Source organism: Clytia hemisphaerica, unplaced genomic scaffold, assembly GCF_902728285.1.
Source record: "Clytia hemisphaerica strain Z4C2 unplaced genomic scaffold, Clytia hemisphaerica genome assembly, whole genome shotgun sequence".
NCBI classification, from domain to species: Eukaryota; Metazoa; Cnidaria; class Hydrozoa; order Leptothecata; family Clytiidae; genus Clytia; species Clytia hemisphaerica.
Window position 1 is genome coordinate 1,511,797 of NW_027104530.1, and position 19,919 is coordinate 1,531,715.

General features: G+C 35.6%; 3 protein-coding genes across 3 annotated transcripts; 2 read left to right on the top strand and 1 right to left on the bottom strand.

Moving 5' to 3' along the window:
• Positions 1–1,911: 1,911 nt before the first annotated feature.
• On the bottom strand, positions 1,912–7,003 carry LOC136822385 (transmembrane 7 superfamily member 3-like). Its single transcript, XM_067078634.1, has 9 exons — positions 6,920–7,003; positions 5,385–5,550; positions 5,024–5,105; positions 4,384–4,492; positions 3,902–4,002; positions 3,376–3,425; positions 2,993–3,117; positions 2,527–2,697; positions 1,912–2,082 (listed from the first exon to the last, which is right to left on the bottom strand). Exons 2-9 carry the CDS (start codon positions 5,474–5,476, stop codon positions 1,928–1,930), a joined length of 885 nt encoding a protein of 294 aa, XP_066934735.1. The 5' UTR covers positions 5,477–5,550; positions 6,920–7,003; the 3' UTR covers positions 1,912–1,927.
• On the top strand, positions 6,802–14,972 carry LOC136822384 (uncharacterized). The gene is made up of 7 exons (XM_067078633.1): positions 6,802–7,122; positions 8,196–8,465; positions 8,793–8,903; positions 9,247–9,366; positions 13,439–13,595; positions 13,832–14,132; positions 14,625–14,972. Exons 1-7 carry the CDS (start codon positions 6,894–6,896, stop codon positions 14,874–14,876), a joined length of 1,440 nt encoding a protein of 479 aa, XP_066934734.1. The 5' UTR covers positions 6,802–6,893; the 3' UTR covers positions 14,877–14,972.
• LOC136822387 (uncharacterized) lies at positions 9,621–12,028 on the top strand. The gene is made up of 2 exons (XM_067078637.1): positions 9,621–10,223; positions 11,640–12,028. Exons 1-2 carry the CDS (start codon positions 9,842–9,844, stop codon positions 11,792–11,794), a joined length of 537 nt encoding a protein of 178 aa, XP_066934738.1. The 5' UTR covers positions 9,621–9,841; the 3' UTR covers positions 11,795–12,028.
• Positions 14,973–19,919: the final 4,947 nt, after the last annotated feature.

The window sequence follows — 19,919 nt, forward strand, 5'->3', positions numbered from 1 at the left end:
CCGGCGCTTCCAGCGCCCGCGCGTACCGTTGAGAGAGAGTAGCCATCCATTGAGTTATCTGATATTCCGATGGCGTATTGGCGGCCGCCCACGCTAAAGCTCTAAAGGAGCGGGCCAATATACCCGTTGAAAATTTTCCCGACCTTCAGTGCTTTGGCGTGTCGGAAGAAAATTTCTACATCGGGTGCCAGATAATCCATTGAGTTTAAGACCCGTGGAGAGGGCTATGAGTAGAATCTCTAACCTTTCACAGGCAGGGAAGAAAAAGTATAGTCATTTATTTCCCATTCAGAACGCGCCTAAAACACGCTGCATCATCATGACAACGGATTGTATCTAGTGGTGGTTCCCTTGTTTTTGAGGGGGAACACCCAACCTCGTGCCCGTGTATCCCAGGCTTTATTTATACTACTGATGGACGCCAGAGAATATATATTATCTAGCGCTATCAGTAAGTATAAAAAAGCTGATAATACGCAGGGAACGAGGTTGGGGAACACCCAGAAGCAGCCGGCGGAGAGATTTTTTAGAAATGAACAAATCGAAATTTCTAGATGAAACATACTCTCAGAACACATCGGAAAAAAAGGTCGCCTCGCCGGCTGCTTTCGAACACCCCCGTGTACTTCTAGGGTTGCAAGCTAGGCTTACAGGGCGAGGTGCCGCCCGACTTTCGACCTTCGGACTAAAAAGGGGACTAAAAAGGAGAAAACAAACTGAAATTTGATTTTCTGATTTTTCCGACCCTTAGCCGTTAGCGGGACTTTGGAAATCCAGAAAAGGTACCCTTGAGGGTGGCACAATACCGTACCCTCCATTTGCCTAAGTAGTACCCCCCAGATTTAATTTTCAATCTGGCGTTTGTTTGTTTAAAAACCACGCGCGGGCGTTCTGGATCGGAAATTAAGTGCCACTTCCCATCCAGGATAGTGGGGGGGGGGAGTTAATGAAAAATGTTGTTCCTAAATCCTATTTTCACCATATTGCAGAAATAGATCTAAAATGAAATGAAAATATAAAAAGCCCAAAAGCTTTGGAGAATATTGTCAGAGGGCGAATTCCAAAGATCTTCTTTGTGGTAATGTAACCCAAACCTGTGAACGAGAAACTCCAAATTGCAAACAATCTGATCCAAACTCGTTTCTAAATGTCAGCATATAAATAGACACACCCTCGCTGTGTTTGACACCAAAGACTGAAAATGACGACACGCCCATTGGTATTGTATTTGAAGTTAAGAATGTTGTTTGTATTTTTCATTGAACAAACTGAGAAATGCTCGAGAAAGTAAAAAACTTTAAAGGGATAATCAGACGGTTTGAGATATTCGGCATGAAGAATTGAGTATTCAAGTAACAAGTTTTTTACTTTTTTAGCAAGAAAACACTAGAATTTTAATGTAAGAACCGTGTAAAAACCCATTTTTAGAGATTTCAAATCGTCACTCTAAACTTAGGAAAAAAGTTAGACAACAATATTTGGAGGTTTTAGTCAGGACCGTTGGAGGTTTTTGTAGGCCAAATATACCAAACCATCTGATTATGCCTTTAAGTATTTGGAGAAAAAAAATTTCCTTTTATTTTCTAAAAGTATGCAATTTTTTTTTAAGCAACCCCAATTTTCGGCTCAGGGTTGGAGTTGCTAGGAATTTTCTGGATTTCAGCCAAAAGTTGCTTATAGCCTTCTCATTTTATATCCAAAATACCTCAAATTCGATATTCAAAGACCATTGGTACACATTCTAATGCCAAATAATGCCAAATAAGCTCTCCCGGTTTATGCTCAGTTTCAGGATAAGGTTGCTGAGGCCAAGTTGGATATTTTTTTTGGCCATTCTCAGGGCTGGACCCTTCGCAACTTGGTTGCTTATTTAAAAAAATGTGTTTGACTCAAGTGACCAATGACCAAATTCTACAAACATTATTTTTTATTTTTCATCGATTATCTTTTTCTTTTTACAACAACTAAAACTAAATAAGGGACAAATTTCTCCACCATTTTTCATTTCTTTTGCTGACATGAAGTATTGAAATGCGCATGCACAAATGGTCACGAAAATCCAGATCGAAGTAAACATCGAGTCTAGAAAAAGAAATCATCAAAGAAAACATTTTAAGCGAGGTCTGAATCAATCTTTGACATAATGTGCTACTAAAAATTAGCCTGTAAAGAATCAGTTATAAGAATTGCGTCTATATTTAGGGAAACTTTTAAGCATCAACCCTTAATCATATCCTTCTAAGTTCCCTACGATTTAGGTGTTTCCTCCTCGTATCAATAGAATCCCAACAAACTTTTCTTGTGGCATATAACTGGTTTATGTTGCTTCAAATTGATCATTAATAAAGCGAATTTTAAAAACTTTAGATGATAATGAAAACTATTGTTATTTCAATGGGGAAAAATAGTTGCAAATTATGTGTAGCCGATAGGGCTCACATCGGGATGAAATGAGTTCCAATTTCCCGATAGTATATAACCCTACCCCGGGTAATGAATCCACTTAAGGGGGCTTTCGTAACTTACCTAAATGTGCTGGCTTTAGAGAATCATGGAAGTTTGGTAGTTCAACCATTTTCTTGTTACCATGGTGATGGTTGAATTGATGTTTGAGAATGACGAGGAATGCATCACGCAAGTAAATAAGAACAGAGATGACCAGAAGGGAAAAATTGTTCTGAAGGAAAATATCAATACCTGTAAAGAACAAAGAAAGACATGTACAGTAAACTTTTTTTGGCATTAAACTAATTAAAAAAGGATTTTCTGTTTTTTGTTTGTATGGGCCCAGAAATTTTCCACCCACTTTGGTTGGGCGACGTAAAGAACTTTTAACAATTTTTTAGGCCTGTGGCCTAGGCTATTTCGCAGCTAACTAAAATTTACAGTATGGTGAATCAACTGTAAATATTACATACTTTCAGTTTTACGGAAAAAGGTGATACGCTTTTAAAACCTTATGGCAGAGCATGTACATCTATCTATCATTTACCACAGAACAATGTAAAAGATCCGACCAATGAGGTGGCGAGAATCATCAACAATTTTTCAAATCTCCATGTTAATGCTGTTGTTACCAAGGCAACCAATGTAACGAAGATTGAAATGATGTAATAACTGGAATAAAAATTAATAATTCAATTTTTAAAATATATATTTTTTATGATATAGAAAGGAAGCGTTGCCTTTTATCCTGACAAATTAATTTGTTAAAAATGCTGTGTAAGCAAATGATGTCCTTTACATTAGATTTCCAACTTTACTCATGATGGTAGATACATTTGTGTTCTTTTTAATATCACAGTCTCTGACATTGAAGTCTGGGAAGTGAATTTCATTTGCCTCGTCACACGTCTACGAATAGGAGGTTCTTACCTGGAGATGTTTTGGAAAATATCTGTATGAAGTAAAACCATGGCGAGAAGCTAAAGAAGAGAGATTAAAATTAATATTTATGATTTTGAGTAACTGAAAATCGGACCGGTCTTAGTTTGGTATTATAACGGTCTTTTTTTTGTTTCATGCCTTTTTCCTGATTTCCAACAGTGCTGGCCGCCGCTCGTTTTAAGGACCGGTTCCTTAAAAATCCTTCTAAAGACCGGCCCGATTTCCAGGTACTTAAAATCGCTTGGGGAGTCACATTTTGTGAGAAGCTAGGGGATTCCACTCTGTAAAACTATCGACTCTTTTATTTATACGAAAATCTTTAGTGGTACCTTGAGGTATTGTAATTACATTAAAGCTTTAGTTACACATGTCTTCTTGATGAGAAGGTTGCTTTGACTCTTATTTACTGAGCATCCAGTAAATAAAAGTGCAGCGAGGGTTTTTATTTTAGTGAATAGCAACAATCATGACAAATAAACTTAATTTAGACTAGAGAGAAAGGAATAAAACTTACAAAACCTAAACATTTTCCGATCAACATGATACCAAAGCGATACAAACTAGCAGTGAAAATACCGATCAATGTGCCAACCATTACACTGGAAACGAGGTGTACTAGAAAAAGATTTGCCACATTGTTATGCTTTCTAGGACAATAAGGGCATTTTGGCTAAAAAAACTGAATAGTTTACGGGCTTATGACAGTTTGATGAAGGACTGGAAATCAGCCACCCATTGCGTTATTCACTGTCTAAAGGATAGCCTGTAATGAATTTAATTAGAATTAAGATGTCGCTTCAAAATCTTGGGTATTGGATTCAAAACAACAATGATTTAACTGTTTTAATGAACTTGATTTAGACCAAGGTAAATCTCATACAGTTTTCTTGTTACAAAACTCCCGATGGCAGCACGGGGACAATCTAAAATGTTTTACTGAGAAAGTCATACGTCTATAAAATACAAACTTAAAAACCGGTTTGAAACCTTACTAACCTGCGTAAAATTTGCTTTTATCGCAACTATAATGTTGCCGAATCAAAACAGGGCTGAAAGTGTAGAAGACTGAAAAAGATAACCAAAATCCACATACGAACATTGCAAACTAAAAAAGAACAAAATTATCATTATGCGGAAGCTTTGTTAAGAATAAGTCGCTAACAATGTCAAGACCAAAATGGCCGCCCCAAGATAGATATAAGCATATCATTTTGACTGTGGGATATGGTAAAAATAACTCAAAACTTTTTTTCTAATATCCTTGTAATCTATCAACATAGGTGGGCCAAATCAATCCGTCTCTAAGTAGCATTTAAAATTATGGGCATTAAAAGAAAAATCTCAGTGTTACAGACCCGCCGAGACCTCCTACCCACTGGAGAAATCGGCAAGAAATCCGTACATAGAAAGAAAATATCCTAACACTTCATCCTGGTGGAAAACAAAACTGAAACCCAAACAGCCTCCTAAAGGTAGGATTGGAATTTTATGGATTCAAAACTGTTTTTTGAATCCCAGACAAAAGAATTAATACAAGGGATTCTTCATCTACATCAGCGTTCGGCTCATCCATCAGGATAAGAAATTCTCACCGAGACACTGAGACAGGGGTGTTGTTAGCATTGATAACACTCACCCTGATAAATCGATAACCAAACAGCATTATAAGTAATCCTGCAAGTGCAACTCCTTCTACTATCAATAAATGACGCATATCACTATAAAAAAACGAGAAAATCAAACATCAATTCAACATTTTTAAGAGCATAGGCATAGATAATAGTTCTCCAGAGTATTTTATTTCACAAATTAGTAACCCCAGCATAGTTTTTTAGCCGTCTTTACAACGTTGTGAAAAACACTAAACTCAATCACAAAATTATCAAATCGCCAAACCAAAATACGGATCTCTGACTAGTGATTAGACCGTCATATTTCATCATAAAAAAAGTCACGAAAAATTTATAAGAACAAAATATTAAGAACGAAGTTTATACTTTTTATTGACAAAATCGTGATATAAGTTCAATGTTTTGTTTCTCCATCGCTCTTCCAGAAATTTCGATGTCATCAGTGTTGAATTCACCATCGTTGTTGATTGACCAGCAAAGTTAACTACCCATCACCCATACAACTCAGTAGACTTTGGCAGGACTATGTTTTCTAAAGAGAAGACATAAAACCTTCAGCTAAAAGCACTGTTGCACAATGTCATCGTTGCCGTAAGAAGGAGTCTTAGAAAAACTAGAATTTTAATTTTTACAAGAATTTACCGGGGGCTTACTGTATCAAAAATGCAGAATATGAGTTTGAAATGCTTCATTTCTATTCTTTAAAGCGGTTTTCAAGTCTTTGATTTTACCAAAACCGATTTATACGAATTTCGATATTGAATGCAGCTTTCGATAGCCTCTTGTCAGGCAAAGACCTCTAAAATCTAATACACATATCGTTAAATTCTCCATAGTGTTTAACCCTTTTGTTAAGGGGGAGCGGGTAGAGCCCGGGGGGGGGGCACTAGGGTTGGAAAAAGTCGGGTATGTGCGGAACGAACCGGTTCTCCTAAAACTAACCATACCCATTCCCAGCACCTCTATTTCTGCCTAAGTACCCCCCCTCACCAGAGTAGAGCCTTCGTTAAAATCTCTAGGAAAAAAGGGGTCTAAAGGGATGATCTAAGTAACAAGGATGCAGTAGATTTTCAAAGGATAGGGTAGGAATTCCAGAGGAATATTCTGTAATGATGGGCTATAAGACTTGAAACATTGCGGTTTTCTCGGGGATATGTACATTTTGCGAATAGGGAGTTTTGAATAAAGATAAACGATTAAAAAGGAAGGGGTAGAAAAACATTTGTACGTTATGCCTTTCCGTCAAATATATTCTTAAATTTTCAGAGATAACGCACTAACACTATCCACATATCTCGCAAGCTCCCCTTCAGCACACCTGTGCCAAAGACCCAGTGGGACACTCGCTTCACTGAAAAGTTTAGCCAAATTTTCGTCCCTAGTGGAAAATTTCCACTGTAGTTCCCCACTGGGAAATCGACTTTGGAAAGAATTGGAAAAAATTGCACTTCAAAACGATCCCACTTGATTTTTGAGCTTGAAACAATAGAATTTCCATCCCACTATGAGAAGAAGTTCAACTATGGAGCTTTGAAACAGGGGTGTTTCAAACGATGGTTAAGTGGGTAAGCAATAATTTGATTTTGCACTGCTTATCTTGGAAATAAGGAAGAAAATACTCAGAAAATACTTTCTTCGCCTCTAAGAAACTCAAACAAATACATCAAAAACAGAATGTTTAAAAACAAATTTACTGTTTATTTCGACTCTACTCTCGAACAACTATCGTTCGAAATGCTCAAAATGAGTTATGTAAATAACAAAAGAAGAAAATCAAACAGCATTCCAAATCTTTTTAATCAATTGAATTAAAAAATCTAATTAAGAAAGACAATAGGAACTTTTTAATAGTTTTGCTTTTTAAAAGACCAGAAGATGTTACAAATATCATTATTACTCACCACGTGGGTAGCCATCTTCCACGTGACTTGGTCCCAGTCTCTTGAGATGACAGACGCGTTTCAAAAGAATCTGTGTCATGATAGGTGGTCAGTCATGGATTGGCAATCTATTATAAGACCATGTCGTCCGTACATGCAGTTCGGGACTGAAAAAAGAAGTATTGAGAAATACAGAACAAGTCCGAAATGGAGTCATACGTTAGGTAAGTAACCTCTCAGAAAGTGTCAATTTATTCCTCAGTCAGGGCCCGCGCCACCGGGGGGGGCGGGGGGCCATGGCCCCTCCACTTTTTTGCAAAGCAAAATAAAAAATTTCTCTTCACCTAATAATCTTTTTCTTTTCTGTGCGCGTGCCAATAAAAACGTTAGAACCTTTCTAAGAGGGGACAGATGGACACTTAAAACTTAAATAAGTCTAATTATACTATTTTGTTTTAAAAAAACAAACTTAACAGTTTTCTTTCAGAAAATCAGAACAAAAAGGAAGCTGTTTTAGCCAAATAAGACAGGTCAAAATCGAAAATTTTCCGGCCCGTCGGCGCAAACCATGGTTGCGCCTCCTTAGTCACTATATTTTTGTTGGCCCCCTCACTTTCAAAATCGTGGCGCGGGCCCTGTCAGTTAATTAGACGTTAATAGAATGAGTTCGTTGGGCTATTCGTGTTGGAACTTACTTTTAGTAATAAGCCAAGTTTGATTTTAAGTACCTTAAGTGGATAAATTTTGGCGTGGATTTAATTTGGCGATTGGCCAAAATACGATTTTTGGCGGGGATTTAATTTGGCGATAGATCAATTTCGTAAAATTTGGCGGGGATTTAATTTGGCGAATTGGAAATTTTGTCACACTGAAATGGGTGAAAATTACTCAAGAATATACTAAAAAGTTGTGATTTTTCACATAATTCTCTTTTTGTTAAATTTGGAGGGGATTTAATTTGGCGAATTGCCGAATTTGGAAATTTTGGCGAGGATTTAATTTGGCGAATTTTGGCATAATTCGCCAAATTCGCCAAATTTAATCCCCGCCAAAATTTATCCACTTAAGGTAAGTTTTTGGCTCGCATTTGATCAAATACTACAACTGATAAGTTGACCTTATGTCTGCTTTGTGCCAGAAGTATCTAAACGTTTAACACTTTTACTGCGGTAATGTATTTTGAAATTTGAGTACATGTCAGGTTCTGGTAAAATAAGCCTTCTATCCAACTCGCATGTTAACTCAAAGCTCAAATAACATTATGATCGAGTTCAATTTTTTAGTTTGAAATTTTTAGGTCTCGACCTTGAGAAGACTGGAGTATTCAATAAAATCACAATCCAAACACGAACAGCAGATGGTCATAACAAGCAAGAAGGAGGAGATACATGGCGTGTTTTTGTACGCGGTGCTGATCGTATCACACCCTCCATCACAGATCTTAATAATGGTGTCTATGAGACAAAGTTTATAGCCATGCAGCCTGGTCACTATAAAGCTGAAATTGTTCTAGAGTCAACTCTTTGTGAAGCATTTAAAGATCCGCCACAGGATTGGTTAAAAAGAGGTTTGTAGTTTGATTGACAATACAGTGTTCGGTCCCATAAAAGAAAACGCAGAGGATGATCTATTCGTACCTCTATTATTCAAATACTTCTATAACTCGAACTTAAATATTAATCCCATCAGCCAGAAAATAGTGTTAAATAGTCTCTGTAATTCGAATCTTTCACTGATTTGATGAAAACTCCGGGTCTTTGAAGATCGAATTAGAGAGAGTTAACCGTATTTTGATTCAACCGAACTCCCGATCCCTCTATGGCTTGCAAAATAACCTAAACTGATATTTTCTGATGAACCTGCGTTAATAAACTACTATATCTCTCCTCTTCAGATTCTGCCATCATTATTGGTGATGAAAAGAATTCCAAGTTGCTATGGGAACCACTGAGAGGTGGAAACATATCCTTCAAGATCGAACAATCTCCAAAAAACGTCACACAAGGTACATTTAAAAAAAAAGAACCTGAAACATTAAATGGATGACAAGATCTCCAGATCTTTTGGCTCTATAGTGCCATGACAAATTACATTTTGCTTTTTATGCCTCCTTACACGATTGAGTTGATTATTCCTCTTGAAAGCGTTAAAGTTGGTAAACAGGTGCAGTTAGGATAGTTTGTTTCCTTTTTTTTTGCAATCTGGAGTGGAAAGACGAAATGTTTCTTGAAACTAGTCGCTTAAACTACTCAGAAGTCTGACATGGGATATAAAAAGAACGTCTTAAAAAGAAATTAATAATCAAATTTCCAGTATGAAAATTAGAATGTTATAAATTCGATTTTTAGATTTACGGCAAAACTTGAAACGATGGAAAGAATCATGTGGTAGACAATATAAATGTGACCCGTTGCTATGGAAAGGATTTGGTCGTTGGGTAAACAAAACATGGACACCGTATATCGATGGTGAGACAAATTATTCTTTTGCAAAACGGCAAAAAAATATTTTCACTACCTACCCAAACCCGATTTGAAATTTAATTTAATTTGACTGTTTTACTTGAATGTTAATCCAAGTACATTGAATAAACTTTCGTGTGTGAGCATAAAACTTATGAAGATTAGGTTTAGAAGAAAGGTCACGAATAAAAACTTTCGCGAAAAAATATTTGACGAAAAAAGGGCAAATTCTCCAAGAACCGCGAAAGTGTCAACCTTGAAGCGAAGTTTCCAGCGATTGAAAAAAGCTGGAAAAGCAGATTCTCGTGCATTTTCGCACGCTAATTACTTTTGCATGCGTATCATTACGTCATAATGAGAAGCATGCGCTGTGAAAACGTTTTAAATAGGGCGTTTGAATTACAAACATCCTCGCTGCATTCACTCATCAAACTAAGCGTACTTGTGTATGTGTGTGTGAGAAAGAAATTCTTTTTAAAAAATGTCTAAAAAATCAAGTGAGAAATCAAAATCTACTGATGGTGGAACTACTGCTGGAAATGAAACACTAGCTGTTACTTACGAGCAGTTGAAAACTCTGGTTAATGATGTTGTTGAAAAAGACTTTGGCCCACAAATCATGAAAAGCACCAAGGACACAGTGAAAGCTGCTTCTGTACAATCTGCTGAGAATCAGTCGACCAATCTGGCTAAGCTCAAAAAGAAACTCGAAAAGAAGAGAGCCAACGACAACATTGTACTCAAGAAAACCGGCCATCAAGATCAATTTGCTCATAACACAGCAGTCTTGGAAACGATTGAGGATACCCTCGAATTCATGGAAGAGACGGATGTTGATGGGATGAAAGAAGCTTTGAATAAAGGTAAGAGATTGCTAGAGACTCGTATTCAACATATTAGAATCGCCGACACATATGGGTGGCTTACTGTCAACGAATTTAAGGCAAGCGATCTTACATCTGGAGACGTGGAGGAAAAGGCTTAAGAGGGCTATTAAAAATGCAGAGCAAGTTAAAGAACGTATATATAAAAAGCCAAGAATAGAGGAACCTGCTGGAGAATACTCCAAGGCAATCAAATCTAGAACTGAACAAAGGAGCCGTATGGATGAGGTGGTCTGTTATTCATGCAAAAGAGTAGGGCACTACGTCAGCCACTGTCCTTTTTCTGAATCTTCGTCACCTTTGGCCCACTCGACAAAATTAATGTCCTCATCAACAGCAACAAAAAGTTCGTCGTCCAATTCAAATTCTAAATCGTCAAGGGATGGAAAATAACCTTAACAAAAAATAAAAGATTCCAGATATTCAGAACAATTTTTTCAACTTTTTAAATACAGTAGCTATTTTACGTTGCGTTTTAAAAATTGATTACAATTTTGTCTTGTTGTAATTAGATTAGTATTAATGAGAGCTGATGATATAAATGTACCTGATCTTCTATTCTATTTCAACTGTGCCATTTTACCTTCTTAAATAATAAATGTCAAAAATGGATGATGCAACAAATTATCAAAACTTCTCTCCTTCGTTTTGCGAATTTACCTCACTGGGATAAAAGACGATTAATAAATTTTGACGTTATTCAAGAACTTCAATTTTGGCAAACCAATTTAAAAAGCGTAAAAGCTTTTAGAATTAAAACCAAACCAGGAAATACGAAGGTCATCTTTTCGGACGCAGGTGGTACAGGTTATGGAGGTTACGCGGTCGAAAAGTTAGGAAACATCATAGCAAAAGGAAGTTTTGGTAGACATGAAATACAACTAGCTCAACTTTTCGTGAACTTCTTACAGTTAAATATTTTTGACGTCCTTTCCAAACTAATAAAACAGCAGATTTAATTTCCAAATCTACCGACACAGATAATTGGTCTATCGATAATGAGATTTTTAATTATATAATCAAAAACTATGGACAAATTACTATCGATCGAATTTCCAATAACCAAAACGCTAAGGCAACTGTTCTTAATTCTCGTGAGTATTACGCTGTTTCCTGTAATTGGGGAAACAATGAGGCTTTGTCCTCCAATATCGCTCGTAGGTAAAACAATTCAGCATCTGAAAAACTGTAGAGGTAAAGGCATATTACTTGTTCTATTGTGGCCTTGTTCTTATTACTGGCCATTGTTGACATCGAACGGCATAGAATTCGAAGCTTTTGTGAAAATATTTTTATTACTTGACCCTTATTATATCAATTATTCAACACAAAATGTATATCAATTATTCAACACAAAATGTATAACTGACGGATTTGCAGGCTTCTATTCTGTAGCATCATTTTTCTTCCCTTTTATGTTGACAAACTTGGTGACTACATTTGCAAGATTTATTACATCACGATCAACGTTACACGTGGTGTGTTTTATGTGTCAATGCCTCTGTGCAAACACGTCTTTTGCGTCAATGTCTCTGTACAAACGCATTTGAGGAGTTCGTTCTCCATCTTGAAACCCATCGTCTTACAGATGGCAAAGTGCAAAGGTACGAAATTTACTATTTTTCTTATTTCAATTTCCGACCGATCATGACCCCAAAAATTTGAAAGAAAAACTCGCAACAATATTAAAGACAAAACTGAAATCCGATTCAAAATTTCTCAATCATTGGGAATGTAACTTTAAATTTATTTTTTTTGCTACTATATTATGTACAACTCATAACTCTTTTTTATCCCTCGTGTTATTGCAGACAAATACCAATCAAAAAGTAGCTATTATTGTGATTTATTGTTTGTTCATTCGGAGAAGGAGAAATAGCCGAGAAGCGAAGTTTCCAGCGATTGAAAAAAGCTGGAAAAGCAGATTCTCGTGCATTTTCGCACGCTAATTACTTTTGCATGCGTATCATTACGTCATAATGAGAAGCATGCGCTGTGAAAACGTTTTAAATAGGGCGTTTGAATTACAAACATCCTCGCTGCATTCACTCATCAAACTAAGCGTACTTAGTCGAAAAGGAGAAATAGTGGAGAAACGATGTATCCAGCGATTGAACAAAGCTGGAAAAGCAGGTTCTCAACAATTTCGCACGGAAAATTAATTATGCATGCGCATCATTAAGTGATAATTATGATTGGTATGTCTTTAAATACAATTCAAAATTCTAAATCATCTTCGCTATTGCATTCACTCAAAATCATTTTAAAATACTTTAGCAAACTTCTCCGAAATTTCCAGATTTTCGCATACTATATTTAACCATAAGCCCCTGTATACTCCGGTCAACCTTTCTTTACTTTTATGACATTGGAACAATCGGACGAGCTCTTATTCCTGGACTTCAAACAGATGATCAATCAATGGCTTAGACGATCAACCACCAAGGAATACAATAGAATATACTAAAAGACGATCAATTACCAAAACAAACGCCGGTCATTGGAGATTGACGATCTTATCAACATTCACCACCGAAAACTTATCAAACATGGAATCGTGGATGTGTTTTATCAAGTTGATGAATTTGGTATTCCTTAAACAAAAATTACAAATAGATTGATAACATTTTGAAGCTATGAAGCTCATACCTCGTAAAAATCCATTATAATAATTATAATTTAAATTTACGATCTCTTACATTTGACGGTCAAACACTTGCAGATGGAATAATTTCGTTAGTAAAAACTTTGTACATAAAGGGGGGAAGACCTTTAACCTCCGCAGGTCGGGGTGACGGATGCCATTGGTTCGGAGATAATGTTTCCTCCAGAATAAACAGCCACTGGGGGTTTTACGCTACACGCTTCGTCACAAAAATTCAGTTGTATTTTATTTGAGTTTATCCAACTTGTAATTTTACTACTGATTTTGTTAAACATTTTTTTACCACGAGTGTTATTGCAGACAAATACCAATCAAAAAGTAGCTATTATTGTGATTTATTGTTTGTTCATTCGGAGAAGGAGAAATAGCCGAGAAGGTTCAAACTCTTACATATAAACAACACCACACTAGTCTTTTTCTACTAAAATTTCCACCCAGTGACCCTCTCCGCACAACAATTGAGATATACGTGTCTCTATAGGACTATGACATAGTTGTCGTCAACAACCTATTTTCCTCTCTCTCGTAGACGAGATTCTTGAGTACAACAATGAAGATGGTATCGAATCATGTTTTAAACACAAGGAAGGAGTGTTCAAAATGGTGGGTGATGAGATGACACAAGAACTAAGCGAACGATTGAAAACCAAAGACTTGTGTAAAAATGTTTTCAAAGAATGTATACCGTAAGAAGGGTTTTAAAACCTCTTAACAAATTCTGCCTGATATTTTTGTAATATTTTAAAATTCAAAGTGACAAAAGGTACATAGCGCCTGCAACATATTATTGACCTTTGTCTAGCAGTACCGAAAGTAGTAATAGTAAGTTTTGCGAGCTCAAATCAATCACTGTTGTCGTGTGGAGAAATTACGCTTGATTGTTTTGAAGAAGAAATATGTTAATTCTATTTCCAATAATTAGATACGAAGACGATACATCAGAAAAGAAAAACATCACACCACAAAAGACTTTCTCTACAGCCATGCATCTCAAGAGGCTCAAAGAAATTATCTCCAAGTCTGAAATGGGCAAAGAAAGCGGTCTTTTATTAACATACGGGCACCCATTTGTACGGAATTTGGGTTTCAAGAAATACCGAACGTTTATTGATCGTGCTGCAAAGATTTTGAAGGAGAAATATAAAGGGAAAGCTGTTTGGAGAACCATTTCAACAAAATGGAGAGATTCAGATGACCCGAACAATCACTTCAACAATCACCAGGTGAGAAACATGGTAACTTGAGAGAAAACACACCATAAGGCTCTCTTCTTCCTCGACTCTATCCTAGGATTCTATTTTTTAACTGAACTGACCAATCATTAAAAGTAATCTCCTTTCCCAAACCATGTTCGCACGTAACGGTTCCGTTTCGCTCGGAAACGAAATGGAGCCATTCTATTGGTCAGAGTGACGTAAAACTACATTTAACCAATTGAATGGCTTCATTTCGCTTCGGAGTGGAACGGAACCGTAGCGTGTAAAGGTAGTCTAAGACTTAAAATGGAGGATACATGATAAAGTTCATCATTATGAATGGGAGCAAGCTCCTTGACGGGAAAGAGAGAACATTACCATTCTATGGTTATAATTTAAATAGCAACAATCATCGAAGAAGAGTATTATTGAAGATTTTCCGAGAGACCACGCCCCTTACGAGACCACCAGGATCCTTGAAAACCTAAATTGATTCTTCCATTATTCCTTTCTTTTCAGCGAGTCAAATTATTCAACGCGTATGCAACATCAACAATGTGTAACAACGGAATTCCCGTATTAGATGTCTTCCAAATGTCGGAATCAGCCCCGAACGGCGATCGTAAATCATTGCTGAAAAATGTGGAGAAAATATTAACACAATATTATAGACGGAATCCAGCCAAAGCTTGTGTGAAAAGAACTGTTAATAAGAAAAAAGCATTGAGTTCGGCCATGCTTACAGATATCACTAAAATTGGAACAAAATAAACTTGATTTGTTCGGGATGTCTTTGGTAAAAAATCGTTCTGCTTAAAAATTTTTCTTTATGTACAAATTTAATATTTCTATAAAAATCATTTAAAAATAATATTCATTTCTGTTGATAAGGTCCCCCCTTCTTTTACATATTGGTTCGACAAATTCGATTGATCGGGTCTGGTCTACATTATGTTAGTTTGCTAATCAAAGGACAATAATCTTTATTACTTCAATCTTAAAGATCTACTCAAGTTCTTCCAGATCTTCAGAAATACTCGTCAGCTTCTTAGTATAACTTATTAGGAGATAAGTGAACGGATTCAGAATTATCTCAACATTGAAACCTTAGGGAAATAGACCTATCACCCCTAACAAAAGGATTGGGTCAGAGTTTGATTGACTTCAAAATGCAACCAATCCATGGCGTTCTAAGTCGAAAAAGGCCCCTTGGATTTTGACGTCAATTCACGTTTGCTATGCCTTAGATATAGATCGCCACGAACCAATCATTACTAACGGATTCAAATGTTTTTCATTCAACCCTGGTAAACTCGAACTTGATTTCTTTTTTATACGACTTTTGGTATAAGGGTTCGTTGATAGGCGTAAGCTCTAAGCTCTGCTTTAGACAGCCTTTCTGCCCTTCCTATTTTAATTGTTAGAGTAGGCAAAAATTTGGCAATTCAAATCTTTGTTGAAGTCATTTTATTGACGCCAAAATAAGGCAATGCATTGACAGCCGACTTTCTAGATTCACAATGAGAATATGTAGGGCGAAAAGTGGGCCGTCTCAACCAAAGTTAAGAAACATTCTCAATAAAAATCGTTTCTTTCATCAGTCATTTGTACCATCAAACTTTCGTGATCATTCTTCTGTTTCTTCTCCTCCCCAGACCTCTTGATCCATCTCCGATAAACAACAACCGTTAAAATAAGTGTCAAAATGGATGCTAACACACCCGCACAGCCAATCATGTAGCTCCATCCGAGTTTGAAATTATGCGCAGTTAATTCATTGGAAGATCGGTTAAATTCGATTCCATATAACATTAAAGTCAGTGCCAAAGAACCGGATCCGATCAAATGTAGCAATACTAATAACAGATTTGTATATCGACTCGGCTTCCGTGAGAAAAGAATACTGAAAACGGTTGCTAAGATACAACAAACTGTACCTAAGACTGCTCCCATCCGACAAAATTTCATCCATGCTGTACTTCCTATTGAGTCCTGAGCGATATAACATTCATAAAAAGTATAATTTGTCGAAGAATTACATGATTTCCATAATCCCTCGATCACAGTGAGGTTACCATTTTGATAAATCCTCCAGTTCGGTGTAACTATAGAAACAGCGTAGACAACCAGACACAAAAAACATGTGAATGGGACCAAGATGTATCGACAGCAGCATAAACCCATCATTCTATCAATTCATTTTTCTTGACAATGTATTTTATTATCAAAGCTAGAAAGTTAAAGAAGTTAATAGCACTCATGGCTAGACTTGCTTTAATGTTTAATAAGTCTCTGTTTCAAAATATATAACCCTAAAAATCTTACAAGTAATCAACTAAACTGTAACTTGAAACTTGGATAAAGTATGTTATCTTTCACATACCTGTGCTATAAGGTTTAGAGGGCCTTGATATGATAGTTCAATTAGTATTCGAAAGAATGAAGAGTAAAAACAATGTCTAGTAGTAGAAATCAAATTCTAACATGCTACTACATATTACTCTTATAGGTGAACGTAAAAGTCAATGTATATTTTTGTCAAAAATTATAGGTGAACATAAAAATGCATACACAATAGCATACACAACTGTGTTTTTTATGTTCACCTAATACTCTTATAGTATACAATTTAAGATTATCATGAATCCCAGAATTCACTTAAACTGTATATCCTCATCTCTTGAGTTCTACGGTCTAACACTCAAATCGAAATAAAATAAAAATCTGAATTTGTTGTTTTGTTTTCTCACGACAAAAAACTTTTACTTTAAGACAGTCGAGTGTGTTTCCAGTCTGTGAATTTTCTCATTAAGATTTTTGTAATCAAAATATTTTGAAAACAAACACAAAGTGAACATCAATATTAGACCAGCTTCAATTGAATTAGAACATTACTTTAAAGATTCCTCAAAAATAACAAAATAAGCCTAAAGAACCCACGAAGGATAATCAGCCTGACCCCCCAAAATTCAGGAAATGATAAGATTTTCCACAATAATCTTTTCTCTCTAATTTTAGATTCTGACGGTCCACTTTCTCTCAGTCATACTAACCTTAGGAGCACCCTTCTGGAAAATTGAAAACCTATTCTTAAGCTTTTCCTCGACATCAATTCTCCAAGATTTTCATAAAAATAAAATTGTCATTTCTATGTGTAGCCTGAGAAAAAAGATATTAGTAAAATTTGCTCAATATTATCTGAATTAATATGTAGCTTAGGCTCAAAATATTGTCCAAATAAGTACATCCAGGCTCAACCCAAATGAAGGTTTTCTTATGAAATAAATGTGTACAATAGATACCCTAAAATTTCATAATGACTTGAAAACTATTGTTTTATAAAACTGCTATCCAGATTGGCTGAATGGGTCACTGAGGTCTCCTGCATTGAGACAGAGGTGTACCAAATGAAATTTCTTCATTCAACTGAATACAGGGGGTTTAGAAATCTTTGATCCAACATATACTATGGCAAAGATATGTCCTGCTCTAGCCTGCGTTTTTATTTCATCTTTAAACATAAAGTTTAAATCTTTTTTTTCTGCTATAAAAAAATCACAAACATTTTCCTTACAAACTCTACTGTCTTTATATCGCCCTACTTTTTTATATCTCATATCACCCTAATCACAGACCAGAAATTCCCCTGAAAAAATCCAACTACAAGAATAAAAATTTGTCTAAAATTTTTTTCTGAGACCTGAGACATCCCCCTCTTTACTTATCTCTCTTTGAATCTGCTCGAAGAAAAGGAAGCCTCACTAAAATATTATATAAAGTGCTTATCAGTTCACATAAGTTTTCTCATAAAAGACTTTAAAAAAACTAAAATTAAAAACAGCCTATAAGAATTTGATAACGTGTGAAACAGTCAATATAGAGGACTATGATATTTGCAAACTTTCTTTAAAGTCCATATTTCATTAAAAATATTTCATCACATCTCAAAAAAGTAGATACAATTTGAGTTGTGCAGTCAGAAATGTTTTGATAGTTCTTTTCCTTATAGAATGCTTTGATTGTAAACAAAAATGTCAATTGATCCAATTCCAGAGTTCAAATTTCAAGAAATAAAGTTCTTGACATATAGAAATCTACCACAGTGGGGAAGCCCCTGGGCCAAAGCGACGGGGCTTTAAAATGAACAAAAAGTTGTACGAGAATACAGCGTAAGGGTTAATTTTTGCCCAAATGTATTCAAATTTTCTCTTGGGTCGCACAATACGATCGTTTTTAAATGCTGGGTGCCTTTATCACGCCCCTGCTTAAATGAAATGGTCAAAATTAACACACACGTTTCGGAAATAAATACTTTTTTGATGTCATGCAACACAAACAAACATCACCAAAATTCTATTCACTAAAATTTCTATCTAATAGATTCATCTATCCGCAGACACGTGTTTCGTCCTTCCCAGGACTCATCAGTGCGGCTCGCTCGGGTAAGCTCGAGCATAGACTGCTGTTGTCACCAGAGTGCTCAAAACACTAAGTGTTGAGCTTTGCATAATCGCTTGTCTAATAGTTATACATGAAAAATAATTTTATATTTGAAATTGATTTAAGTCCGAGTGGAAAGTAATTATAAACTTTACCTTTTTTTTTGGTCAACCCTTTGAGTTCCAGTCCGTCGATGTGCGGTTAATCATCAAGAAGCAATGAGTGCCAACAATCCAAAAAGTTTTTTTTTTTATTTATTTGATAATTATTAAAGTAATGACATGATTTTAGATTAGAAGATCTAACAACATGAGGAAATGGGGACGTTTAACGATAAACATGTTTAATGAGGGCGGCATTGGTCAGGGTGAGGGCGGGATTGAACACACTGTAGAGTAAACAAACAATCTTTACAAAAAAGCATTACCAAACCATTCTTAACAATCCAAAATATTTTTAAAATTTTACAATTATCGGCGATTGAAAATTTTCAAAAAATAAATAAATCAGTTATAACTACAAAACATATTTTAGCAAAACAATAAATTATTAGTAGAAAATACAATCTTGAAAAATCTAAACAATATTTATTAAATTAAATTGAACAAATTTTTTAACAATTCATCTAACAACCACGTAAGTTAACACAAATAAAACTAAATAACTACCGTAATTTCTCTAATTTAATACGACCAAAAAAATAATTATTTTGGAGGTGTCGCACTAATAATAGGAGGATATAAATTGCTCTGAATCTGGAATCTTTTTATCGTACTAATAATTAGAGGAAAAACTTTGTAAAGGCGCGCTAAATTGGAGGAAAAATAAAAAAGACAATTTTTTTTATTTTCTGTTTTTTGTTTCTTTCTTTTTTAAGCTTTTTTCTAACCCATATTTTCTTCTCTTTTCAAACTCTTCCAACTTTTCACGTGTCATCTGCCTCATTTGGGCGAAAAGATCAGCGTTCTCAGTCTTAAAAATAAAGCTTGCGGGAATTTCCATTCCTCCTTTAGGCAGGTCATGAGAGTATCTCCTTTCTCCTGTAATTTTCACCGACAATCCTCCTCCATTCTTGATGAAAAAATATGTTAATTTTGACAAAAATTTGGGAACGTGTCCAACCGTTTGACCATCACTACAGATAGCAATCGCGTATTGATCTTCGACTAATGCACCACTAATCCTGAAAAAATCAGTTCGTACTATAATTAGAGGAAAATTTGAACTTTACCGTATTAAATTAGAGGAAAATCAAAAGTAGGTAAATGGGTGCTCGCACTAATAATTAGCGGATTTAAATTAGTTCAAAATGACGAAAATAATTTCCTCGCATTAATTAGAGGACGTATTAAATTAGAGAAATTACGGTACATT

What these genes read in the sequence shown, in the direction of transcription:
- LOC136822384 (XM_067078633.1), top strand. Translation starts at nt 6,894, where the DNA reads ATGTTACAAATATCATTATTACTCACCACGTGGGTAGCCATCTTCCAC. An exon ending in ACAGGATTGGTTAAAAAGAG is followed by an intron (nt 8,466 to 8,792) that starts GTTTGTAGTTTG and finishes TCTCCTCTTCAG; the next exon opens with ATTCTGCCATCATTATTGGT. An exon ending in ATCACTTCAACAATCACCAG is followed by an intron (nt 14,133 to 14,624) that starts GTGAGAAACATG and finishes CTTTCTTTTCAG; the next exon opens with CGAGTCAAATTATTCAACGC.
- LOC136822385 (XM_067078634.1), bottom strand. Translation starts at nt 5,476, where the DNA reads ATGGTGAATTCAACACTGATGACATCGAAATTTCTGGAAGAGCGATGG. An exon ending in ATCTTTTACATTGTTCTGTG is followed by an intron (nt 2,698 to 2,992) that starts GTAAATGATAGA and finishes TGTTCTTTACAG; the next exon opens with GTATTGATATTTTCCTTCAG. An exon ending in TCTAAAGCCAGCACATTTAG is followed by an intron (nt 2,083 to 2,526) that starts GTAAGTTACGAA and finishes TTCTTTTTCTAG; the next exon opens with ACTCGATGTTTACTTCGATC.
- LOC136822387 (XM_067078637.1), top strand. Translation starts at nt 9,842, where the DNA reads ATGTCTAAAAAATCAAGTGAGAAATCAAAATCTACTGATGGTGGAACT. An exon ending in GAAAGAAGCTTTGAATAAAG is followed by an intron (nt 10,224 to 11,639) that starts GTAAGAGATTGC and finishes TCTATTCTGTAG; the next exon opens with CATCATTTTTCTTCCCTTTT.